The sequence below is a fragment of the Anguilla anguilla genome, chromosome 5 (genome assembly GCF_013347855.1).
Source record: "Anguilla anguilla isolate fAngAng1 chromosome 5, fAngAng1.pri, whole genome shotgun sequence".
NCBI lineage: Eukaryota > Metazoa > Chordata > Actinopteri > Anguilliformes > Anguillidae > Anguilla > Anguilla anguilla.
In genome coordinates this window covers 4,471,160-4,495,493 of record NC_049205.1, presented here as the reverse complement: position 1 = coordinate 4,495,493, position 24,334 = coordinate 4,471,160, and the positions used below count along the sequence as shown (strand labels likewise).

The 24,334-nt window shown below is 43.9% G+C and overlaps 3 protein-coding genes across 3 annotated transcripts; all 3 read left to right on the top strand.

Annotated features, from left to right (window-relative positions):
* The first annotated feature begins 5 nt into the window (after positions 1-5).
* On the top strand, positions 6-8,928 carry dnajb14 (DnaJ heat shock protein family (Hsp40) member B14). The gene is made up of 8 exons (XM_035417472.1): positions 6-190; positions 3,669-3,843; positions 5,809-5,954; positions 6,453-6,644; positions 7,110-7,201; positions 7,444-7,553; positions 7,861-8,033; positions 8,453-8,928. Exons 1-8 carry the CDS (start codon positions 58-60, stop codon positions 8,575-8,577), a joined length of 1,146 nt encoding a protein of 381 aa, XP_035273363.1. The 5' UTR covers positions 6-57; the 3' UTR covers positions 8,578-8,928.
* Positions 8,929-10,255: 1,327 nt separating this feature from the next.
* Positions 10,256-15,291, top strand: pla2g12a (phospholipase A2, group XIIA). The gene is made up of 4 exons (XM_035417473.1): positions 10,256-10,954; positions 12,911-12,987; positions 13,523-13,688; positions 14,254-15,291. The coding sequence occupies exons 1-4, from the start codon at positions 10,735-10,737 to the stop codon at positions 14,370-14,372; spliced, it is 582 nt and encodes a 193-aa protein (XP_035273364.1). The 5' UTR covers positions 10,256-10,734; the 3' UTR covers positions 14,373-15,291.
* Positions 15,292-16,313: 1,022 nt separating this feature from the next.
* LOC118228414 (acidic leucine-rich nuclear phosphoprotein 32 family member B-like) lies at positions 16,314-23,148 on the top strand. The gene is made up of 7 exons (XM_035419932.1): positions 16,314-16,535; positions 18,947-19,096; positions 19,637-19,759; positions 20,809-20,995; positions 21,127-21,257; positions 21,429-21,504; positions 22,224-23,148. The coding sequence occupies exons 1-7, from the start codon at positions 16,482-16,484 to the stop codon at positions 22,304-22,306; spliced, it is 804 nt and encodes a 267-aa protein (XP_035275823.1). The 5' UTR covers positions 16,314-16,481; the 3' UTR covers positions 22,307-23,148.
* Positions 23,149-24,334: the final 1,186 nt, after the last annotated feature.

The window sequence follows — 24,334 nt, the reverse complement described above, 5'->3', positions numbered from 1 at the left end:
TTTACAGCGTACGCTAGCGTGTCGATCAGCTGACCTCGGAAAGGAAGAGGAAGAAAAATGGAAGGTAACCGAGACGAAGCAGAAAAATGTATAAACATAGCGATTAAGGCTGCCGAAGCAGGAGACAAAGAGAAAGCGTTGAAATTCCTGAATAAAGCGGAGAAACTATATCCCACCGAGAAAGCGAAAGGTAATGTTCACCTGACTTGACATGTCTTAATGAGGACGCTGGGTGAATTTTTCTTTACCGATAGCTTGGTAGCTGTTGTAAGCAGGCTAAGTGCAACGTTGTGTTTCACCCGGCCTTAGAACAATAGCTATCCGATGTCTGTTCTGTGGCTAACACCCCGGGTAAATATCTGGATTACATTCTCATGAAAGGCGGATGGTATCGCTGACAAATTGTTCTTAAGCAGTTCATACCTTTGACATTTTTGGTGACATTAGCTACGTCTGGCATCTCTAACGGTTGGCTCACTAGCGCAGGCTTCGGATGCTTGATTCATTCATCCTCTTTTCGTGTCAACCTTTGGAATGTAGCTACACAGCTTTGCATCAAAATACGTCACTCAATTATTTGTGGGCTATTCACTGTTGCCCCTATCATTGTTACTTTCACAACGCCGGATACCAAGTCCGAAGCTATAGGTAACAAAGTACACAGCTTGGCAATCTCTCAAACGTCTAGAAAGTACTACCAGAGGTTTTATGAAGGCTACGTTTATTTAATTGAGATGGCTAACTCCTGTGCTCGAATATCGATACTTTCTGTCATTTTTCTGATGCGTGTGATCAGAATTGGCCAAAACCATGTAACATGCGAACGGCTATACAGGAGGTCTGATAACTGGATAACTGCCGCACTTTGAGCTATCCAGGCGACCACGTTCAACGCAAGGTCTAGCTATAATTTCTAAGGACGAGGTAGAAACTAAATTGAATTTAGTGTTCAATGCATTATTTAGTGTTTGATGAACGATATATCCGTGCCAGAGGGTGAACGTTAGATTTATTTCCTGATCAGTAGCTCAGCTGCCTATAGGCAATGGGGAAACCGTAGTCTGGTGTCTTTCGGCTTTCATGATCGGTCTGGAGGTGAAGAGTCTGCTCTCTTCTCCAATCTCTGTCCTATCGCGAGTGGTTTTATGATGTGCTTGTTAAAATTATTGCCTTATTGTCGGAAGTTTCGACCGTCGATCAATGGTATGAAGTTGGCTATTGAAGTAGGCCTACTTGAATTTCATTTTTGCTGAATTCAAGGTAGCCTATACTTGAATGTATGTGAAATCACGAATATATGTGCAATCACGAAAATTCCATCTTAAACCAGCCTAAATTAGTAACGCTGGTTTAAGTTCAGTTTTAGACTGTTTTAGCTGGTCAACCAGCTGTTCACCCAGCCAGTATAGTCAGCTAGTCCACCAGTTGACCACCATTTTACTCAACCAGCTTAACCAGCTTTTACAAACCACGGACCAGCTATGAACAACTAGAAGTGTCGCAAACACAACTTAAGCCATCTGAAACCATTTTAGAATCCCAGCTGGTCTTAGCTATTTTCAGCAGGGGACCCCAGCTTGATGTCAACCTTTCCTGAAACTTTCCTGAACAAGATGTTCTGCAATTCTGAGGAAGGCTGTTTGGCCAAATTTTTATTTACAGTAATTTGTTCAGAGACGCTGTTTAAAGTAGGAATATTACTGATTTATGTGCATGCATAGATGCAAGTTCCCTTTGAGTTGGGTCTTGTGACTTTAAATATTAACAGGTTACAGGCAACCATGTTGAATGTTGAAGCAAATATATTTATTTGCATGTTTAAGTGGTACTGTATGAGTTGTGTGTTGAGAAACAATATGAAGGGTGAATTGCACGCGTGACCGCATCAGGAAGTGTATAGTCTGTCAACGTTCTCGTGTTTACGCTATTATTGTGTTGCTAGATAAGCGATTTTGAGTCCACCAAATAATGAAAAATATTTTCAGCCCTTCGCGGTGTCAATCCTTCACTGTGTCTGATTCATTTTGCTCACAGTGACATTTAACACGGCTTCTCCGGGTTACAACCGAGCCATTTCTTCAGAGGATCAATTTAGAAAATTAACAGTTCTTTGGTATTGGGTAGGTCAATAGGGTGGCACAGTGGCACAGTTGTTATCACTGTTGCCTCACAACAAGGAGCTTCTGGGTTTTGAGTCCTGGCCGGGCCCGAAAACCTTCCTGCGTGGAGTTTGCATGTTCTCCTGGTGTTTGCGTGGGTTTCCTCCGGGTACTCTGGTTTCTTTCTTCGTCCAGTCTGAAGACCTGTAGCCCAGAGTCTACAGATGAAAAACTAGCCACCCTGGCTGACTCTGGCACATTTACAGACATGTTATTAATGTGCATTGATCCTGCGAAATACAAATAAACTAATAACAAGCTGCTTTCTATCTGATGACTGTATGGGCGCACTTCATAATCTTATAGGGTTATAGCCTATTTTTGAAGGATAGACAAATGAGTTAGAATTATCTTGTGTCATATTTAAGTTTTAATGTGCCGAATATAGGCGTGCATGTTTCTTGTCAGAGTGTGGGTTTGAAAAGGAGTGTTTTTCTCACTTATTTCCGCACACAGCGATGAATGTTGACAGTGATGGCTGAGGTAAACAGGCCACATGGGGTAAAACGACCGTTGGAGACCGGTAACTGGAGCAACCAGCTTGAGATAAGAGAGATTAAGAGTCTCGTGCTCAATCCTTTAATCGAATAATGGACTGGAAGCTGAGTGTAGGGTTGTGTTGAATTATCAAGGCCTAAACTAGGGCTGCAATCATTAACATATAGGCTAGATTCTGTATTTTTGTTTTGTCTTCGTCTTCATAGCAGAAATAAATGAAAAGCTTCAGGTCAAGCAAAGCTAAATCAATTCCCCGGGTATTTGGACTGTCTTGGTTCTTACTTATTTGCATTGCATATCGAGCGTTTAGCTGACGCTCTTATCCATTATTACACAGTGTACATTTGGATGTATACTGAAGCAAAACAGGCTTAGATTACAATCCAAGTTCCTTTCCCACTGGATTTATGTTTCGATTGAATGTCACTAGTTTGTTAAAAATTGGTCATTTTAAAAATTCATGAAAAAAAATCCCCCAGTTACTGACATCCTGCCGTGTAGCCAGACCTCACCTGGGTGATGGCAGATTCTGAAGCCTTTGAATGCTCAGCCAGCAAGTTTAAAGTAGTTTTATGAGTGTTGCCCTCGGTTGATTTTTCTGTTTGAATCACAGTGCTGTGGTTTCTTTTTGCCTTCTAACATCCGAAGCTGGGCGGCATAAATAAAACGCAATAAGGGACCAGCCTGCGTCGGGGGCGGAGGAAGCTCAGTATCACAGCTTCCAGAAACTTTAGTGAATTATTTACAGCCCTGTGGCTGTAACGATGCTGTGGGACCGTCCCTCCCTGACCTGATCTTGCTGTCACGCTCCTGGTCTCAGAGGTGTCTGTGATCCGTCTGTGATCCGTCTGTGACTCGCCTGTGACCCGTCTGTGACTCGTTTCTGACCCGCCTGTTACCTGTCTGTCACCTGTCTGTGACCCGTCTGTGACCCGTCTGTCACCTGTCTGTGACTCATCTGTGACCTGTCTGTGACTCGTCTGTGACCTGTCTGTGACCCGTCCGTTCCAGTGCTGCTGGAGGCCCTGAGCCGGAATGGCAGCTCCACGGGGAACGGCACGTCTTTCCAGCGACCGGGGAACGCGTCCGAGAATGGCCGGACCGGGGCGGGGGGGCACGGGCAGGATACGGGGAACGGGGAGCCGGCCAAGGGCTTCACCAAGGAGCAGGTAGAGGGGGTGCAGAGGTGAGTGTGACTCTGTGTCTCCCTTTCTCTCTCTCTCTCTCTCTGCAGAGCTGAGTGTGACTGCTGGACTCTTTCTGTGTGATTCTCTCTCTCTTTTTCTCTCTCTCTGCAGAGGTGAGTGTGACTTCCACTCTCCATCTGTATGACTGTCTCTCTCTCTCTCTCTCTCTCTCTCTGCCCTCTCTCTCTCTCTCTCTCTCTCTCTATACTCTCAATCCGTGCTCCTGCCTAAAGAATTCAGTTTTCTTTGCCTGCTTTTTTTATTGCGTATTATTTCATTTGCATATAATCGTGTCCTACACCTTATCCCTTGCACTGCTTTGCAGAATTGTGTAATATTTGTCAGAATGATTCAGATGCGTTGGAGAATAGTTTGTTGAGACCCCTGAAACTGACTCCCCCCCCCTCCCCCCCCCCCCTTTATTCTTTTGGCTTGTTTATTTATCAGTTAAGTTGTGTCGGGTATAAGTGTGGTCATTTTGTGTGGTGTTTTGAAAGAAAGCCTGATGATCGTGTGGCTGTCCATGGTCCTGAAGGGTCTCTGGCTTTTGAAAAACAGCAGACAGCTCTGACATGGGGAATTTCGTTTAAACGAGAACTAAGACAGGTTAAAAACTAAGATATGACCTTACTGGAACACTGCGAGACTCATTTATGAATCTGCCCATGGGGCCAAGGGTTCGACGTCCTACCCTGGGACATTCTGTATGATGATCCCATCTCTGCCTGTAACGCTCTCTCTGCATTCCCTGTCTGAATAAAGAGAAAAAACGCATAAGAAAAAAAAGTGCATATTTACATTAATAAAAAATTAAAAAAAACAGATGGGTATTTCTTGGAAGTTGAGGAATGGTTTGGTGACTGGGGGCTGAAAGTTTGGCACTTCACAGTTCCTAAGCAGTGCTCAGGATGTAAGGGATAGGACACTTAAAAATAAAATAAAAGGTCATTTGAATCCCTGGTTTGGGCTGTGTCATCAGGTCTCTCTGTAGGGCGTTCTGCTCTAAGTACTGAGCGCGTTCCTCGTCTGAGGTGCCACAATTACGGCAGTTTAACGAGTCCCCTGCTGCGGGGCGTCCCTTTCCTCGGTGATTAAAGCCCGCCTCGCGCGCTCCTGCCGGCCCTGTTTTCTGCCTCACGGCCGCAGAACAAACCTTTGGACTCGCCCTCGTCCTCGGTCTGTGAGCGAGTGATTTTTCTTTTTTTTTTGTGCTCGTTCATCTATGGATCACCTATTAGGAGCTGATTTTCTTTTGTTTTTTTTTTTAAACTTCATTTTCTCTTAACGTTGCGGCATTGCAAGTCCCCTTGAGCGCTTAAGGATCATTTCAGCCGAGCGGCTTGATTGAGCTCGATTGTTGTTTTGTTCGTAAGAGCGACGGCAGCACTAACGGGACGGCAGTTTTGTTAATCTGTGAAATCCCGTGCGAGTGTCCTTCTGCACTTCCTCGTTTGGCTGATGGGTGCGCTACGTGCAGCGGCGTGTTCGGTGGGGGTTTATGGGCAATCAAGCCAGCCCTGAGTGTGGCCTGCTACCGAGGCCTGTGCCCAGTTGCCGTGGGGACCCCAGAGACCTGACGATTGGCTGCAGTGAGAGAGGTCAGGGAGGTTGTGCATTAGCAGAGGGAGTAGAATCAGTTAGAGTTTCTTTATACAGTGTGTCCCTCTACAGAATAATGCAACAGCACCCATGCAGGATTTCAGGGGAATCTCTGGGGGAGGCACATTATGCAAGAGGGCCAGTGCATTGCATCGGCTTCCCTACCTGTTAATTTGGCCTCCTGGGCTGGCATCTCTAATAGGGCTCCCGAGGGTTTCAAACGCAGAACAACTGTCCTCACTTTGGCTTACTTGCAGGTGAATGTGTGAATCAGTCTGGTGGCTGGAGCATTTTATAAAAAATAAATTTGGAGGGTAATATCGTTTATCAGGCTGCCGGTTACCGTGCCGATTCTCCCACTGCAGGGTGAAGAAGTGCAAGGATTACTACGAGGTCCTGGGCGTCAGTAAGGACGCCAACGAGGAGGAGCTGAAGAAGGCCTACAGGAAACTGGCGCTCAAGTTCCACCCCGACAAGAACCACGCGCCTGGAGCGACAGAAGCCTTCAAAAGTACCAGCTCATGCACCTCATCGTCCACCTCATTCACCGCGCATGAGAACATACAGACATATGAGCACAGGCTGACTGCACCTGGCCATTTCTTACCTTCAAATTGCCCCTGTGTCGCATATATGTGCATGTGCATATGATGTCTGGTTTTCATAAAATTGCAAATCTGGCGACCCTAACGGCATGGCCCGGCAACCTGTTCCCCATACACTGTGACAGCACTGTGTAAAAAAAGATACTTGTTCACTTTATTAATTCCTTTTTATAAAACTTTTACAAAATAAAACCTCAGAGGCTCTTATAAAACCCTCAACCTTCTGAGAAAAGTAACAGCGTTTCATAAAGCACATAAAACAGAAATAGAAAAAGTGAATAAAAATGTGTAATTTACTGAGTTATTCATAAGCATTTTCAGTTGAAACATACTGATGGTTCTGATGAGAGCCGACGGGTATGACCGACTGACTTCGCTGCGCTACCGCGCGGTTTTTTCGGCAGAGATCGGCAACGCGTACGCGGTCCTCAGCAACCCCGAGAAGAGGAAGCAGTACGACCTGACGGGCGGAGAGGCGCCCGCCAACGCCGGACACGCCCGCGGCGGCGGCGGCTTCGACTTCCACTCGGGCTTCGAGGCCGACATCACGCCCGAGGACCTCTTCAACATGTTCTTCGGGGGAGGGTTCCCTTCCTGTGCGTCCCTCTCTTAAAATAACATGGGGTACTCCCACAGGCTCGCTGTCCTACTGTAGAGAGAACGGAGTCGTGTAGACTCGCTGTCCATCTCTGGGTTTTCTATGGACAGCATGCTGCTCCTGTGGACTTGCTATCCTTCCCTATAGACACACGAGCATGTAGACACATTCCTGTAAACTCGTTGTCTTTTTCTATAGAGAACACTGGCCTGTAGACTCACTGTCATTCTCTATAGAGAACACATGTTCTTACAGGCTCACTGTCTTTTTTTTAATAAGAAACACACTGCTATACTCCTATAGTCCTTACTGACCTCTTCTATCTCTGTATCGACGATGTAACCCACTTGACCTTAAATGCCTTTCACTGTGTAGATAGATGATTGTCGTAGTAACTGAGGTACGGTTTTATGCACGAAACCCTAGCTGTGAAGAACTGACCGGGTTCTGTTCCTGTCTCCAGCGAGCGCACACTCCTTCACCAACGGCAGGGCCCGGTACAGCCAGCAGCACCCCACCCACACCAGGCCGGAGCGGGCCGAGGGCCAGGGAGACGTAAGGGGGGGGGGGGGGGGTATCACTGTGCTTGTGCTTCACTGTGTTACTGGGCAGGGCTTTAACCAGAGAGCAGGCCTGCTTCACTGTAGCACACATCACTTTATTGCAAATCATTACTATTATTATATTATTACATCTTTATTATTATTATTTGCTTGCTGAAGGTACAAACTGGCATTCTTGTACTATTTACTTGTTATTGTTTATAATGAGGGGTTGTGATGTGCTCTGCTTTCCAGGGTGGCTTCTCCATGTTCATCCAGCTGATGCCCATAGCAGTGCTGATCCTGGTGTCCATCCTAAGCCAGTTAATGGTGTCCACTCCCCCCTACAGCCTCTACTCCAGACCGTATGTCAACACCCCCGCTTCAACCCCCGCCCCCCCCCCACACACAGCTTTTACATCGTATCTCATAATCATACTTGCAGCCTTCACTCCAAACCACTCCCCCTAATCCATCATTCCCACCCCCTCAAAACTTATGACAGGACTTGTACACACATTCTCTCTCTCTCTCTCTCTTGCTCTCTCTCACACACACACACATACACACACACACGTGTGCAAGTGTGTGATAAATCTACATTTGAAATCTACATATTTGTGAAATATGTGAATCAGTGATTTTTAAATTATTTTTTCACTTCCCCTGCAGGTCGACTGGGCAGACAGTTAAAAGGGCGACAGAGAACCTACGCGTGGAGTATTACGTCGCCAGAGACTTCAAATCGGAATACAAGGGCCCAACTCTGCAGAAGATCGAGAAAAGCGTGGAAGAGGACTACGTGTCTAATGTCCGAAACAACTGCTGGAAGGAGAAACAAACGAGTAAGCTCTCTCTCTCTTCGCCATGACAACCGCTCCCTCTTCACCATGACAACCGCTCCCTCTCTCTGAGTTTGCTGTTGGCGGTCTGATCCCACTTCATTTTGACTCAGAATAAAGTTTCATATGTAATAATGGGTTGTTTCTGAAAATAAGTGCATATCTTGCATGTTTCAGGACCATACAGCAGCCTTGTAAACCATACCGATTTAGCTACTTTCTCTGAGCAAGCTCCCTAATAGGCTGACCAGGTTTATATTAGATTTGTACACACACTCAATGTGGCAATTAATCTGATTTACTTTTAGCTGAAAGCGAAGCTGAGGCTCGTGTATGAGGGGTTTTACTTGTGGCGTGAGTGAAAGGCGGGCTTTCGTGCAGTTGCAGGTGTTCTAATTTTACTGTGTCGGCTTCTTCCTCAGAGACGGACCTGTTGTACGCAGCCAAGGTCTACCGGGACGATCGGTTGCGAAAGAAGGCGGAGCTTATGACCATGGACAACTGCAAGGAGCTAGACCGGCTAAACCTGCTGTACCGGGGTGGATGAGCTGCGGCCCCGCGGACCGCTTCACACACGTGCACATAAATACGTACATACGTGTACATGTATACTTTTATACAGAGAGAATACGTCGACATAGAAAAGGGGGGGGGGGGGCGGGGGGAAGTTAGCCTTTCTGTGGGAGCTCATTCGCCCCATGTTCACATCCATTCCACTGCCACCCCCGGCCTCCACAACCCCCCCCCCCCCCAAACACCCTCCACCCCCCCAAGGAAACGGCCTTGCTGCATCTCTGCGAATCTCCACATGCAACCCTCCACCGTCCGTTACTTCAGTTCATGATGGCCCAGCATCTCTAATCTCCCTACGATCGCTTTTAAAAAAAAAAAAAAAAAAGAAGAAAAAAGACACATCGTGTACAAGGGTTATTATTGGGATTTTAACCAGCCCCGTGTGCTCGACTTCAACTTCATCTGGATTGTTTTCCTCTCCAGTGTTTTTTTCCCCTAGACAAGACAGCATGGACATGTTGGCGTCTGGAGAGGCGCAGAAGATGGCTGCTGAACAGCCGTGCCAGAACCCCTGAGTCGGGGGTACCCCGAAAACGAAGGAGAAAATGTCAGAACTCGACCGATTGATGGATCATTTAGACCATTTCCATGTCATGAGATTGTAAATATTTTACTTTTGAATGTTTTGAAGTTATGCGAGAATTATTTAAGTACTTAGAGAGCGGAGTTTATCTTCAGTGCCGGACTAATAATTTGAATAAAGTTTAAATTATTACCTAAACAAGAAGCTGTTTGCATTTTTTAAATATCTTTTTGATAGCGGTTTCCATTTTTAAAGTGGCCTGACTACTAATTAATGAATACTGAGCAATCTTAAATAATTGTTATTCCTGTCCTGTAAATGTACAGCATTTAAGATGCCTACAATTGTCTTATCTAATCAAATGTGAAAATTATTTAGCTATTTGCAATGAATGCAATGAATACATTGTCCTAGCAGGCTTTCATCAGCCAATCAGAGACCAGATTGGAGGGAAGTCAATCAGGGCAGTAACCTATGTTCTCTGACATCTAGAGGGAACCACAAGTGCATCTAATATTTCCATTAATATTTATATATTAATTGATGTTATTGATTAGCACAGTTAACTTGCATTAGTGCTTTAGTGATGTTGTGTCTGTACTTGCTGGTCTGGTGATGTCAGCCTGGTCTGGCATGAATGCTAATGTAAATCAGGTGGCTACACTTAGGTTTCTCCTACAATGTAAGTGGCTCTGGATAGGTGTGTCTACTAAATGAATGTAATGTGACTAATTGGCCAAAATGTCCCACAATGCCCTATCTCCTTTAACTTTAACACAACATGCATTGCAGATTCTCTGGGTTTCTTGCTCAGTCACAGAAATTGTTGCTGTCCAACCCCATTGAACTGACAACCTTAGGCAGTTCCCAAAGCATCAACCCCCTCCACATCTAGCTACGTATAGGCAACAAGACACCAGGGTACAACGGTTTCGGCTTTCCTTTAGTGCATCATTACTAGTCTGAACATGGATTTTTGTGGTTTTGAACCAAGACGAATTAAATTTCACTGAGCTTTTTGGACATAAAATCGACAGAGACATGTTAAAGGGAAGCAGCTTTGATCATTTAATGAACTAATCTTCTCACGGAGCGATGTTAGATGTTCTTCCAGTTTGCACCACAAGGTAGCAGTCATAGTACACACTGTGACGCTCTTTTCCTTTTTTCCCGATCGAGGGAGCTGACGAGAACAAGGCTTAAAATTCTCAATAGAGAAACGTGTTAATTAGCGTCACTTGATTATTTTTAGTACAGACGTTTGTTACGCATTTAGGACAATGCTGAGCATGTGCATTGAATACAAAAAACAACCATTGTTTGAGCGATTCCCATTCACCGTGCACTTTGGACCGAAGACGACTTTGCGACCACGTCGATTTAGAACGTGTACCTTGGTGTCATCGCAGTCACGTGCGTTTACACAACCCGGAACAAGAAGGATAACGCAATGTTGACACCTTCCGACAAGTAACTAGCTGTTCAGGTAGACAGTCGAATGGATTAAAGTAATTTAGTCAGTTGAAAATAAGAATAAAGCATGCACTTTTAGGCCACCAAAGGCAAGGTCAAAGCTTTATAACAGACATCAACAGCACCGAGTGGACTATGCACTACTTTTTCCTCTCAGGTTTTGCCGTTCTGTTTTCATTTGGATTTGTGAGCCGTGTGTGTGCCACTATACAAGACCGTGAGCCAGAAACACCAGACTGGCGAATGACTCTAAAAACTATCCGGAATGGGATTCATAAGATAGACACATACCTTAACGCAGCACTAGACTTGTTTGGAGGAGAAGACGGGTTATGTCATTACAAATGCAGCGACGGTAGGGACACATATCTTACGTTATTTTGTTACTGTGTAGTGACATTCTCAAACGTAGCATCGTAAGAACGCTGTCCTGGTTATATTTGCTTGGCGTTGCAAATTGTATGTCTGAGGCTGACGTCACTGTCTTGGGCATAAGCCATATGATTTATGGCAGAAGTTTATTTAATGAATTTTTAGCGTAATGGAACACCTGTAGCGCAATGAAATGAAGCTAAGAGCGCTTTTACAGCTGCCTACTTCAGACAGCAGTAGCCATCTGGACAGAGAGTGGGCTTGTTTGCATCAGTGTGATGAAATTGAAACTATCTGTGTTGGGCAAAGTTGTAGACAGTAAACTAATATTAGTGGTGAATAAATGTTTACGGTGCACATACACATTGCCATGTTTGAGGTGGGTGGGTGTTTTTGGAGGAGGTGAATCTATACCATAGATCACAGCAACAGGAACAAAAATGTGATCAATTGATGTGTCCTTCTGCAGACCAGAACGAGGGCGCACCAAAGAGTACTTAACGCAGCGAGGAGTAGGGCATCTTGTCAGAATCTCTCTCAGAACTGTACCAATCAATATGGTCAAGCGGTTAATGCGCGGTAGTTTGTTAAACATTGTTCAGGCAGAAACATACAGTTCTAGCAATCCAGGTTCGATAATTGCAGTGGGGGTGTGAGAGTCCCCTCGTGTACGTTTACCTGCCCCGGGGAGGGGGAAATTCAGCTTTATTTCTCTCCGGTTCCACTTTCGCAGGGACGCTATCTTGTAAAACTTAAGCAACCCTCATTCAAGCGCGAGGGATTATCAGTGATGAGATAATTTAGAGAGTCAGAGACAGGGTCCAAATGCGCGAGGGTCAGGCCTGGCGTCCAAGACATTTTTGTCAGTTGGTTTTAATAGTGATAGTTAACAGCGTATTTATGATGAAATAACTTGGGATGTTGGGTACTCATGATACTCATGACAGCATTATTGAGAAGATCACAAATATAAAAAAATAGTCTGATGTTGGGGGTGGTTGCAATAGACGCTGTCAATCCTTACGAAATAATTAGAATTGGATTACTGAGAAGAAAGTTATTTGGGTATTTTTAAATGTTGTTATGTGCATGGCACCAGATAGGTAATGGAAAGAAAATGGTTACAGGCTGTAGTGCCACCCAGTGCCTGTTCAGTGCCATTTACCTGGTGCCAGGTATTGGATTGTGCCTCCTCGTCTGAGATGTAAATCTGAAGCATTAGGGTTTATGACATTTCAAATAAACCTGCAGTGTAATGGGCTGTGGTAATGGCCGTGTTTTACAGTAATAAGTAACTGTATCTCCAGTGCTTAGAATTACAATGAGCACGGGGCAGAAAATGCAATGGTCACTTAGTCATGTTTTGATATTACAGTTGAAACAGTTTAGATTAAATAAATGCTCTCACCTCCCCACATTTGGGATGTTGCAATTTAGTCCCTATGGATATGGACCCATCTGGAGGGTTTGTGTAGTCTCTCCTCACCATTTAATTGTCCATAGTGGTGTGACCTCTGTGGTGCCAATTCATTGCAATGATATAAAATTCCTTATTATAGCATTTCACATTAAATCACCATAATTAGGAATATTGCACTGTTGCATTGACCATATTGGTGTAATAGCCATTTCATTATTATGGAGCTTTATTGGAGTGATTGCAGTCGAATCAGCTGCACAAAATCATACAGTCTAGAAGGGAGGTTATGACTGCATAATGCCTCATAAGCCATTATGCTAATGTTGTTAATACATGGCCTCTGTGCTGTTATTTTGTTGTTATTAATGAGTTGGCCTTTGTGCTTTATTAAGCTGTTATTATGCTGTTATTAATGAAGTGGCCTCTGTGCTTTATGGTGCTGTTATGAAGAATTATAATATTCATTATCATTATTAATTAAAGGAGAACAATGACCTCTAACTTTATTTTCTCTTTTAGGTTATAAGCCAGTGCCTCGTCGTGGTTACAAGCCACCCCCACCTAACGGATGTGGATCTCCTATGTTTGGAGTTCATGTACAGCATTTTCTTCATTGATATGACATTTTTAAGTACAATACCATCATCATCATCATGAGCATTAACATGCCATATAGAACTGTTTTTATCCTTGCTAAGGCAGAAGTTGAACTTTATATAAAACATATATATTGTACAGGACAATTTATGAATAGCAAATCAACATGTTTACACGTGCATTTGATAATAAATATAAAAACTTAAGTAGTCATTTAAAATGAACAGAGCTTTTATAATAGACATTATACATTTAGACACTGAATTAAAAATAAAGTAAGTGATGAAAATATTTTCAAATTTTAACCTGTTATCTTCATTAATGTATATAATCTAAGAAGGCATTAATGGGTTAAAATGGATAACTCTGATTTCTAAAAAATCTAATCTGAGCCATAGTTGGCCTGCGGGCTGTTTGTATCTGACTGTGGTATGGGGCGAGCTTTTCCCATTTAGACTTGAAACAAATACCAACTGCCACTCTGCTGGGTTGAGGTCACATGACTCTGCTTTTCCCTCCTGTTTTTTTTTTCAGTTTGATATCGGCATTCCGTCCGTGACCAAATGCTGTAACCGACACGACCGTTGCTATGACACGTGCGGGAGTGTCAAGCACGACTGTGATGGGCAATTCCATGTCTGCTTGGAGACCATCTGCAGGAATGTGCAGAGGACGCTGGGATTGTCCCATAGTGTGCAAGGTAAGCAGTGCACCAACACAGGGGGTCAGGATTCACTGGACTTCCACTCACTACTGAGCACAACTGCTCATTTCTCCTTCAAAAACACTATTTTCGCGAGTTCTGCCATCACCAAAATAACCTTGCATTTATTTCCAAGCTAAATTTAAGGACAAATGTTATTTGAATGCAGGTAAGAGCCATTTTCAGAGTTCCCACTGAATGGGGTGAATAGGTGGCACCTCAAGCCAGAAGGCATGTTCATAGTGCGGTTTCTGGTATCGGATCCGAATTGGATGAGCTTGCAGCAGTGGAACAGGTCTGAGAAGTTTCTATTGCGCATTCAGAGAAATAAACATGTAGCAGTCTGCAATTGGCTGTCGCAGTGCACCAAGAATACAGTTATAATATCAGGGCTAAACATGACACAGAAGCCTGACTATAATGTTCTCTATACAGATGCTGGTGAATCTTAATATACTTTGTCAGAATAACCCTGTACTAAACATCCTCCCTGTGTCACACTGACCCTTTTGTACCTGTTCTTACCTGTGCTTACCTGTGTTTACCTGCGCTGCTGCTTCAGCCTGCGAGTCGGCGGTCAGCCTGCTGTTCGACGCGGTGATGCACCTGGGCTGTAAGCCGTACCTGGACAGCCAGAGAGCTTCCTGTATGTGCCTCTACGAGGACAAGCTGGAGCTGTGAAGTGCTCCCCGGCGTGGGACTGTGGAATCGACACCCGGTGACAGACACTCGTCTTCCTCTCAGGGCAACTCAGCGACGCCCGAGGCGAACGCGGGTCGCTGAGGGAGATGTGCGGTCAACACGGTTGCCAGGGGAGACGTGACATGGACCTGATGTCCACATCACAAGCATCAGCATCCGTATCTCCTCTCCGTGATGTAAACTTAATAAGTCTGCAGGGATGCGTAGTTTCTATCTCACTAATTCACCAGCTTTTTTTGGTGCATTTACCATTTTGTGGAAAATCTCTTGCCGTTTTCCTTTGCACTTTGATCCGCTAGTTGTCTAAAATGGGAGGGCCCCCTTTTTCTGTTGCCAACAAATGTGACTCCCGTGGTGTGTTTGGTGTGGGAGGAGTCAAACGCCCTCCGACATCCTCTGATTGGCTAAGCCGTGTTCCTGCGTTGTCAATGCCAGCAGAAAAAATGCAAACGGTCTTCCACAATCTTCCGCTCTCCACCACGTGAGTGGTCAGTGGCCGCTTACAGAAAGGTGGTGTGGAATGGCTGGAAGAATGTTTTTCACGTTTCCACGGCAACTTGATGGAAAGCGATGTGTTGTCGAACGGGCAGATTTTCCACAGAAGTGTGAACTCGCGCCAGGTGAGCTGCTTTCAGGATCATGTCTACTGTTTTTATTCTTTTGTTATTTTGAGTTCCCCCTTTAAAAAAATAATAATACAAGTGATGAAAATAATGAATGTAACAGTCTTTTGTAAATGCAGTTTCTTAACTTTATAGCAGTTTATAATCTTTATATCTTTATAGTACTGTATATGTCATCATGTGAAATGAGACTACTGACCACTTTGGCACAGACCACATGTGAGCACCTGTTTTTCCTGGTATTGGTCATTAAAAGTGTTGATTTATGATGAAACGAAATTGTTTTGTCAGTGACTAAATGAAGCCAACATGAACCTCTAGAAAGTCAATAAATTAATAAAATTGTTAGAGGTAATAAACCATTTATAATTGAAACTAAAGTTGCCGAATATATATATAGTGATATCACTACATACTATACTGCTGATCAGATAAAAAAAATGTGATTCAGCCAGTTCCTGAATTTTTCAAAGCAGTGAGTATGACCCAAGTATGTAATATTTTTCCTTCCTGGTTTAATTTTTGAATTGTATCTCCCTACTGTGGAGTACAATAACATTTGGGCACACATTTACTTCACATTCGAGGCACATGCTCAAAACTTGTGGTAATTAGACAATCATCTGAGATGTATGTTCTGCAGTGAGACAGCTGTTTTCCAAGGGGCTTGAGAGGTATTTCTATGGGCCCTAATGATGTATAAAAGTTTCTAACATATTCTAACAGCAAGTTGATAGGCTATATGGACTTCAGAGTGGTCAACACTGCAACCATAGCGCCACCTACCAGACATAGCAAACCTAGCAACTAAACTTTAGAAAATGTGTCATAGGTCAACATCTGTTGTCTTTAGGTGCTTGTGCAATAAATGTTTCTGTAGTGATAAAAATCATTTCCCCATGCGTATAGAATGCTCAGTTCACAGTACTTTCACAAACCCAAGTCCTCAACAGAATATCCCAACTATCCTGTTGGATAGTAATTGCCGTTCACAATAAAAGTTCACAATGCCTTACTACAGCCAGGGCATTGGAAAATGTTATATGCTTCAGATTATGTGTGCGCGATGAGACGCAAGCTACACGCCCAACATTCATACTCACACACTGATTCAATAATTCTTATTTTTCTTTCAATTTAAGCTGGACAGGACTTTTTTCATAAAAAAGAAAATACTTTTGTCCAATAAATATGAATGAAAACAGGCATCGAGTTCAACGACTGCATTGCCTGTTTAATTGTAGTGGGCGTTTCTGACCAGAGATGGCGGTATTGAGTATATATCTGTATGAGTGCCGTTTCCCTCCATGGTTTCTCCTCTCCGCGAGTAACTTGGCGTTTGACTCAGTTCATTTTAGTTCCCATTTTCTCCCTCCATTGGGGCATCTCTCTGCCTTTTGGATTGAATTTTTTTTTTAAAAAATCCACCAAAACCCAAGAGGGGAAAAAACTTTTAAAGGGGAAGATGGACATGAAAAAGAGGATTCAATTGGAGCTTAGAAACAGGCCACAGTCTGATGTAAGTGATTTTTTAACCCAAACCTTAGTTAGCCATGCTAGCTTGCTACTCTTGCTCGCCTTGTGACCCGTGTTTCTAGCTAATGGTGACCACATGGGTATGATACTTTCTGCTTTGGTGTGCATGAAAATGTATTGACCGGCTAGCAAGTTTCAGATTTGGGTCCGTACGTTACCAGCTCGTCTACGTACCTGTGTGGCTCGTTTAAGATAGAGGGGACTTGAGGAAGGCAGCATAGCTCGCCAGCTAAGTAAGTACTTATTTTTTGGCTGGCGAGCCAGGTTTGCTACCATTATTACTGCAGCCTTTTAACCGTTTCGCAGCCTCTTCACGGCTCGGTTTTGTAAACACGGTCCGGCAAGCCAGGTTGCCCGTTTTCATAAAATGGTTGCTAGCTAGCTAGCTAACCAGCGGGGCGGGCGGGCTCCTCGGCTTGCACAAGGGGAGGTTGCGTTTTAGCACGATGCGTGGGGAGATTGAAAGGGTGGCTTATATTATGAGACATGGGGAGCCATGTTTGTAACTGTAAAATGGGGCACACTTTATTACAAGGCACATTTCAGTGCGTTAAATTATACACGACGAGCTAGTCCAGCTTGTTACCAAAACACAATATCAGTTGAAAATATAGCTAGACTAGCCTAGCTAGCTAATATTGTGGGGGATCCGCAATGTCGAGAACACGGAGACAGCGCTAGATTACATACATGTTCACATTTACAAACCAACTTCCATCCCTTAGACTATTTCACATTTTTGGTAACGAGTAACGTTATGTCCCAAACCAGTTCTGCATAACTTATCCTACAGAAGTTGGCGAACTCGGTAACGTAATTGTTTAGCTCTCGTTCCAGCCCTTCAACATTTTGTGGCTAACGTTAATGAAAAATTGCGCAAAAAGTCATAAAATTCTCCAGGTAGCCAAGTTACCAATTTTTTTTGGAGATACTTCATCTAATATTTGCTGATAGCGGTTACCTACCTAGACTAAAGAGTTGGCTAATATTTGTTACTTGGATAATTATAATAACTGAATAATAAAAGTCTTCCAACTATCATGTCTTTTTCCATTTGAAGACACTGCAAGGGCCGGCTAACGTTAGCTGGCTAGCCCGTCACTTTTTTTTTTGGTTCCCGCCATATTATTGAGCGGATTTAAAATATACACGTACAAAACCTTAGAGAGTTGGCTTGCTAAGCAGTACTGTTTTAACATAAATCTGTGATTTAGCTTGTCCATTAAATGCACACGTCGAACATAAAAAGTTGGTCGATTATTATCAATCGTTTGACCAGTTTCTGGGCTAGCTAGCTAATGTTCGCACTTTTGATGACACATTGCTAGCTCAGTAGCGTTAGCATTAGGTCGACTGAAAAAAAATGAACACGGAAGCATGCAGCAGTTCCAAGTTAAAATATCTACATGATGTAGCTACAATTTGACATTTAATTGGATTTAGCATTTTTATTTAATTTTACAAATAAAAAAATAATTCCTTGTGTTAAGAGTCCGGCATACTGTATCTGGGAATCGCCATGTTGTCACTGCCGAAGCTGGGGAGAAAGGAACTAACGTTCCCCATCTCTGAAGCTGAGGAGAACGGAACTATCTCCATCTTTGTGTCGTTTATTTCCGTTTCGACGTCTCCTTCGCCACAGGCCGAAAACGTAGATGCAAAAATATGGAGTCTCTGTTGTTTGTTTTCAGCGACCATTGCTCACGTCAACTTTACCAGCGTTGAATTTGCAATTAAAATAATATATATTTAAAGTAATTCGTTAGTTAAGGTCCTCTCCAAAGCCGTTTTGTATCTAGGCAGTAGCGCCCCGTCGGTGTTGCTGGCTTAGATCCTTAATACGCGTTAGCTCTTAAAAGGGCAATGACGTGCGTTTTCTCAGCTTGCAAGTGGATCAATTGCGGGTTTGTGGCGCTGACTGCTGCAACAGCAAATACTGTCCCGCGTTAACCAGCCAGCTAACGGCATTGCGTCTCCTTTGCAGATACGTTTGTATGCACGCACACTTAGTAGTTGTTCGACAATCTTATACAGATTTTGAACGTGCATAATCAGTTTGACTTAGCCTTAAATTGATTGATAACCTTGAATTGATTATGGGTTTTCAAGGCAACAGTTACATTTTTAAAAAATCTTTGTACATCATCAAACTTTTCGTTTGGCTGTTTTAGCAAATTGCAAGTTATTTTCTGCTCCAACAATAAATATAACATGGGTGTGTGTAGTTTGAGAGAAGACACATGAAATTACAAAATTACTGACGACTATTAGATCAGAAAATCCCCAGTAAGAACTTCAGAAGGGCTTCACCACGTGGAACTTCACTGCCGCTAATGCAGTTTAAGAGAGTGAAGTGTGTCTGTGTTTAACTAGTGATTTATGTTTTCTAAACAGGTACGAGAACTAGTCCTGGACAACTGCAGGTCCAACGAAGGGAAGATCGAAGGCCTCACCGCAGAATTTGTGAATCTTGAATTTCTCAGCTTGATAAATGTTGGCTTGATGTCAGTTTCCAACCTTCCCAAGCTTGGAAAATTGAAAAAGGTAAGTCCTTAAACATGTCCGAGCTGTTTCCTTCTCCTGTAACCAGTTGCACCCTTGTCAGGTTACCAGTAAGAGGACATTATGAGAGAAATTGCTCTTGAGTTACAGCTTGTCCCTCGTAGGTAGAACACCACCTACTTGGTTTCCAAAAACAGACTTTTCTGAAGGTTTTTCTGACTCTTCAGAGGCAGGGATCGTGGGAGGATAATCGAGAACAAGTCTCCGAATGACAGAGAACACTGCTCCTCCGTTTGTGTCCGTTAACATTGAAAGTACTGTTCTGTGGAAATGCTGCCGTGGTTGGTGTCGACTGTTTCTAGGCGTTTTAATGGTTGCCAAGTAATTTCAAGCAAATTCTAAAACCTGTTCTGGTGAATACTCTGGGCTTGTGTGATATTCAGGGTGGGGCATATGGTGGGGCATCTAAAAGAGCAACAGAACCTTAGCTGTGCCGGCCGTGAGGGTGGCTGCGCTTGATGCGTGAATGTGGCCTTTCTGCATGGAACGGTCTTCAGTTTTTTTTCAAAAATTGTCTTTCAGTTGGAGCTCAGCGACAACAGAATTTCCGGTGGCCTTGATGCTTTAGCAGAGAAACTGCCAAACCTCACGCATCTAAACCTGAGTGGGAATAAGCTGAAAGATATCAGCACGCTGGAACCTTTGGTAGGTACACCTACCCACCTGGGGGGCAGTGTGAGGGGGGGTGGGGGGGCGGTCACTGGTGCACGGTAAAACGCTGCCATCCCAGTCAACTGAAACCTCCTATTTCTGGGCAATGTTGAGCCAATTGTGCTTTGCACTGCGGCTTCGATACCACTACGTTGGGACCATCTGAAACACTAAACCGGTGCCTTAACGGAATAAGCCACCCAGCAGCCCCGGAATGACTTTAATTAATGCACCCTTTTCAAGTGTTAATTTTTATTGTCCAGGTTTCCCTGTTGGTGTTCTGACTTGCATAATTAACTGGCTACAGAGGGTGAGAAGGTGTTTCGTTTGGAATTGAGAATTTGGTGGAAACGCTGAGTAAAAATCCATTTTTGTTTTGTTCTTTCTTTACCATAATGAACAGTCTTGCTAGCATTAGAAGGCAGCAACATCTGGGTTTATCTATCCCAAGAAACAGAAAGCTAGTCAAATGTACTAAAGGAGAAAAAAGCGAACACGCATGCGCTTGGTAAAACTCAAAGGATGTGGGGTTTTCCCAGGGAAAATGTCATATTTTATACAAACCCACATGAAGTGGGAGAAATATGTATGTAAATAAGATCTTAGAAGGGACCTTAGAATTGCATGGAGTGAAAGTGTTGATTTTTCAATGGGCAACAGCTGATTGCTTGAAAAGCTCATATTACACACAGGCAATGGGGGTTGACTTACTGATTTTTAAAATTTTTCTTAACAAACATTTCCTGCTTGTCAGATGAGTCACTTGGTCTCTTGGGACATAATTTTGATTAGAAGCCTGTCTTAAGTGTAGAGTAGGGGTCGGCCAATCACCATCGGGTAGCAACCAGCGGTTGTGAAGACCTCATTAGATGAACCATTTGTGTTGCATTGTCTGTGGTTTCGGTGTCCTGGAAACCCTTAATTATTGGGGGTGGGTCACCTGTCTAGACTACCCTGATGAGCGATTGGGGCCCCCCCGCTTGTGTGTCCTGCTGGTTAAATCTTATTTATAATATATATTATAATTTTTCCTCATCAACAAGAAAAAACTGGAGAACTTGAAGAGCCTGGACCTGTTCAACTGTGAGGTGACCAACCTGAACGACTACCGGGAGAGCGTGTTCAAGCTCCTGCCTCGGCTCACGTACCTGGACGGCTACGACATGGAGGACAGGGAAGCGTCCGACTCGGACGGGGAAGCGGATGGGGTCGACGACGACGATGATGAAGGTGAGCGAGGTTTAATGGCGGTTGTGCCGCTGCTCTGTCGGGGGTTTGAGTGTCTGTGGTGTGTAAATGTGTTCAGGAGTGCGTGCGCTCTAATGCTGAGCTTCTCTGCTTTTTTTTTTTTTTTTCAACAGAGGGAGAGGATGAGGAAGATGAAGATGGAGAGGAGGAAGATTTTGACGAAGAGGATGATGACGATGATGATGAGGAGGAAGTAGAAGGGGAGGGGGGGGATGAAGATGATGATGTGAGTGGGGAGGATGAGGTAAGGGTCTCCCTGCTTTTGGGCTTTGTGGTATTGGAGTGTTAGGACCCGAAAGTTGTGATATGGGGGTGCATAGTAATAGGATGTTGTTGGCAGATTTGTAAAAGTTGTTTCTTTATGTATTGGCAGCATACCGTTTTCCTGTTTAAACTTGCCTAAACTTTTTTCCAGGTGGAAGACTTTGGCCCGGACGGAGGGGTTGATGATGACGATGATGACGACGATGACGATGATGATGACGACGAAGGTGATTTGGCAATGTTCCACATTAAATAGTTAAATTATACACTGGGCTTCCGGGTGGGTAGGATTATAGTGTAAAAGCGGTCACCATGACTATGACCTGGGCCTGACCCTGTCTAGTTTGGGCTTGGTCCTCTGTTATTGGTTCCTGGATTGGCTCCCCCGAACGTTGCTTTCTGGGGCCCACAGTTTTCCTCAGTGGAAGATGCTGGGTTTCATTTGTTTCCTCCAATCAGTCCTTCCTGGGACACCAAGGGGGTATTCCACAAAGCAGAATTACTGGGTTAGCTGGATAACTGAGTTAAACCTGGAACACCTCTTTTTACTTTAGTCCGTGTTCCAGTTTTGGGAGGATTCAGGGTTTTGCTCAGTGCAGTTACACAGCTCAGTCAGTAATCCTGCTTTGTGACACAGGGCCCAGACTGGAGTGGAATCTCTGGCCAGTCAGTGACATTAATCAGTGGAATGACTGTCAGGTAGAGGCTAGTGGCCTTGAGGGCCTGATCTGGCTCACAGTGTGTAAAATGGTCACTGGGTCACAAGTCAATGCATTTTTGTTTAAAATTTGGAAGGGGGTGGGGGGGGCTGATAAACCAGAGCTGGCAGGCAGCAGGACCCGGGGCTTCTCCCAGTGTCATGTGACTTTCCTTGTGTTGTCCGTGTGAACTTCCTAGCATTGTCAGGCGACTTTCTTACCAGTGTCACGTGACTGTTTCATTCCAGAAGAAGAGGAGTCTGGGAAGGGCGAAAAGAGAAAGCGTGAAGCTGAGGACGAAGATGACGACGACGACGAAGACGAGGATTAAAAGCGATCGAACGTCCAATTGGTTACCGACCCCCTCCGTTCCCTACCCCCCCAGCCCCCCACCATCCTCAGGCCTCTGTCCCCTACTGTAAGAGTGGACTGGAGTTGGGTGTGTCTCAGCTGCGTGAGCGTGAATTTCCACACGCTCGCGCTCAATCCTTTGTGTAAATCCATGTCAGGACTTTGGGGACTGGTATCTAGTTTGGGATCTCTGCTTTTAATATTTTGTTGGATGAATTTATTTCTTTATTTTTTGTTTTTTTTTTGTTTGTTCCCCCCTCCCCCCATTAAGATTATTGCTATAGCAACAAAGGGCAACAGGTGAGCCATGGTTCTTTCTCCCCCCCCCCCCCCCCCCCACCCCATGGTTTCCTGTTGCACAAATCAAGGTTGTAGCTACACTTTTTACTTTCTGTAAGTCGACAAACCTTTGTAAATAAAATCTTAACATTTTGCGCCTCGCTCTCCCTGCTATGATTTCCTTCCTGTGGAATTCCTGCGTCCGAGGGTTCCAGAACTAATTGTATCGGTAACCACGGCAGCACGTCCTTGTGTAATGAAGTGAGTGGGAGGAGTTTATAATAACCGACGATTCGCAATAACCCCTTTTTCAAAATCAAGGGAAAAATCTAATTGTACTTTTCCCCTTTTCTTGCCTCTTTACGCCCCCATGTTCTGTGTGTGTGTCGATTTACATGTTATTTTGCTAAAGAAATGACACAAAAGATGACAGTGCAAACCAACACGTTTTGTGTCGTGTGCATTTGAGCTGTGTGCATTTGTTTTGTGTATTTGAGTTGCGTACATCGTTTATAAGTCAATAAAATGAACGTTTAAAATGCCTAGGGGACACTACGGTGCTAACGCTAAGACCCTTCACAGCTGTTTTAACTGCTGGAATGGTGAAGTCTGGGAGAAACTGCCCGTGGGACTGTTTTTCATTTCATAACCAAACCCGATCTGATGAATTCACAGCCTGCAGTGAGTTTGAAACTCCCTTTTACCTCAAACGGGGCGCTTAAAAAAAAAAAAAAAAAAAAAAAAAAAAAAAAAAACTTAAAATACTGCTTTTGCCCTTTAGTTACCTTTCCCAAAGAGACTGGTGCTACTTGGCTAGCAAATTTCTGATGTCAGATAAAGATTCAGATATAGAAAGCCCCCCCCCCTGTAAAACTTTGTATGGAGAGCTTGTATGGACTTAAAATGTTCACTTAAAGGTGTGCACCCTTTTGTACAATTATTTCTCTAAATTGTTACTACAATTTGTGAGTCTCAATCAGCTGTCCTGATACTTGTGGAATGAGACCTTAAATTCAAAATTGGTGCATTTGCTTGATGTGAAAGTCAGGTGTTTTTTTTTTTTCTTTTTCTTTTTTCCCCTCCTGTAATTTATGCATGTGGTAATCGATCAACCCGATTGGTTGATTTGCAGGGGAAACTGTAAGATAAAATTTATGGGTGGAGCACGGTACTTTCTGTCTGCGCGGGACTGAAACTGCCAGCGGGTGAAGACTTTCAGAGCTCGGCTAAATCTGGCGTCTGTTTCTGCTGCAACTGAGATGCACGAAACCGCAAAAAACTTCCTCCGCTGTCCCCACTTCCTGTTGTTAGCTCTGATTGGCTAACCGTGCCTTGCGACCAATCATTGCGGAAGTTTCAGAGGTTCTCCAGGAAGCCGGCGATGTCGCCATGGATACAAACTGGGCCCCGTTCATGCTGTGGTGTTTTGGTCCTCAGGTTTTTGTCTGTCTGGAAAAGGATACAAGGGATCACCAGGAGAAGGTTGCCTGGAAACGCCCTTTAATAGAACTACTTTCAGCTCATTTTAATTACATAGGGTTTTTATATCTATTCATTTCTATGTATTATTTTTTTTGATAAACTGGAAACCTAGACTGAAGATACTGTGCCAGTGTATCTTGACAAGGATATTATAACTTGCACTCAGTGGCCACTTTATTAGGTACCCCTGCTTGTTAATGCAGATACCCTGCTCCTCCACCCAATCATGGCTGAAACTCAGTGTATA

Excerpts from the sequence above, each read along its gene's own strand:
- LOC118228414 (XM_035419932.1), top strand. The coding sequence starts at position 16,482 with ATGGACATGAAAAAGAGGATTCAATTGGAGCTTAGAAACAGGCCACAG. Across the intron at positions 19,760-20,808 it reads TCAGCACGCTGGAACCTTTG|AAAAAACTGGAGAACTTGAA; the intron begins GTAGGTACACCT and ends CTCATCAACAAG. Across the intron at positions 20,996-21,126 it reads CGACGACGACGATGATGAAG|AGGGAGAGGATGAGGAAGAT; the intron begins GTGAGCGAGGTT and ends TTTTTTCAACAG.
- pla2g12a (XM_035417473.1), top strand. The coding sequence starts at position 10,735 with ATGCACTACTTTTTCCTCTCAGGTTTTGCCGTTCTGTTTTCATTTGGA. Across the intron at positions 10,955-12,910 it reads TCATTACAAATGCAGCGACG|GTTATAAGCCAGTGCCTCGT; the intron begins GTAGGGACACAT and ends TTTCTCTTTTAG. Across the intron at positions 13,689-14,253 it reads ATTGTCCCATAGTGTGCAAG|CCTGCGAGTCGGCGGTCAGC; the intron begins GTAAGCAGTGCA and ends CTGCTGCTTCAG.
- dnajb14 (XM_035417472.1), top strand. The coding sequence starts at position 58 with ATGGAAGGTAACCGAGACGAAGCAGAAAAATGTATAAACATAGCGATT. Across the intron at positions 7,202-7,443 it reads GGGCCGAGGGCCAGGGAGAC|GGTGGCTTCTCCATGTTCAT; the intron begins GTAAGGGGGGGG and ends TCTGCTTTCCAG. Across the intron at positions 8,034-8,452 it reads CTGGAAGGAGAAACAAACGA|AGACGGACCTGTTGTACGCA; the intron begins GTAAGCTCTCTC and ends CTTCTTCCTCAG.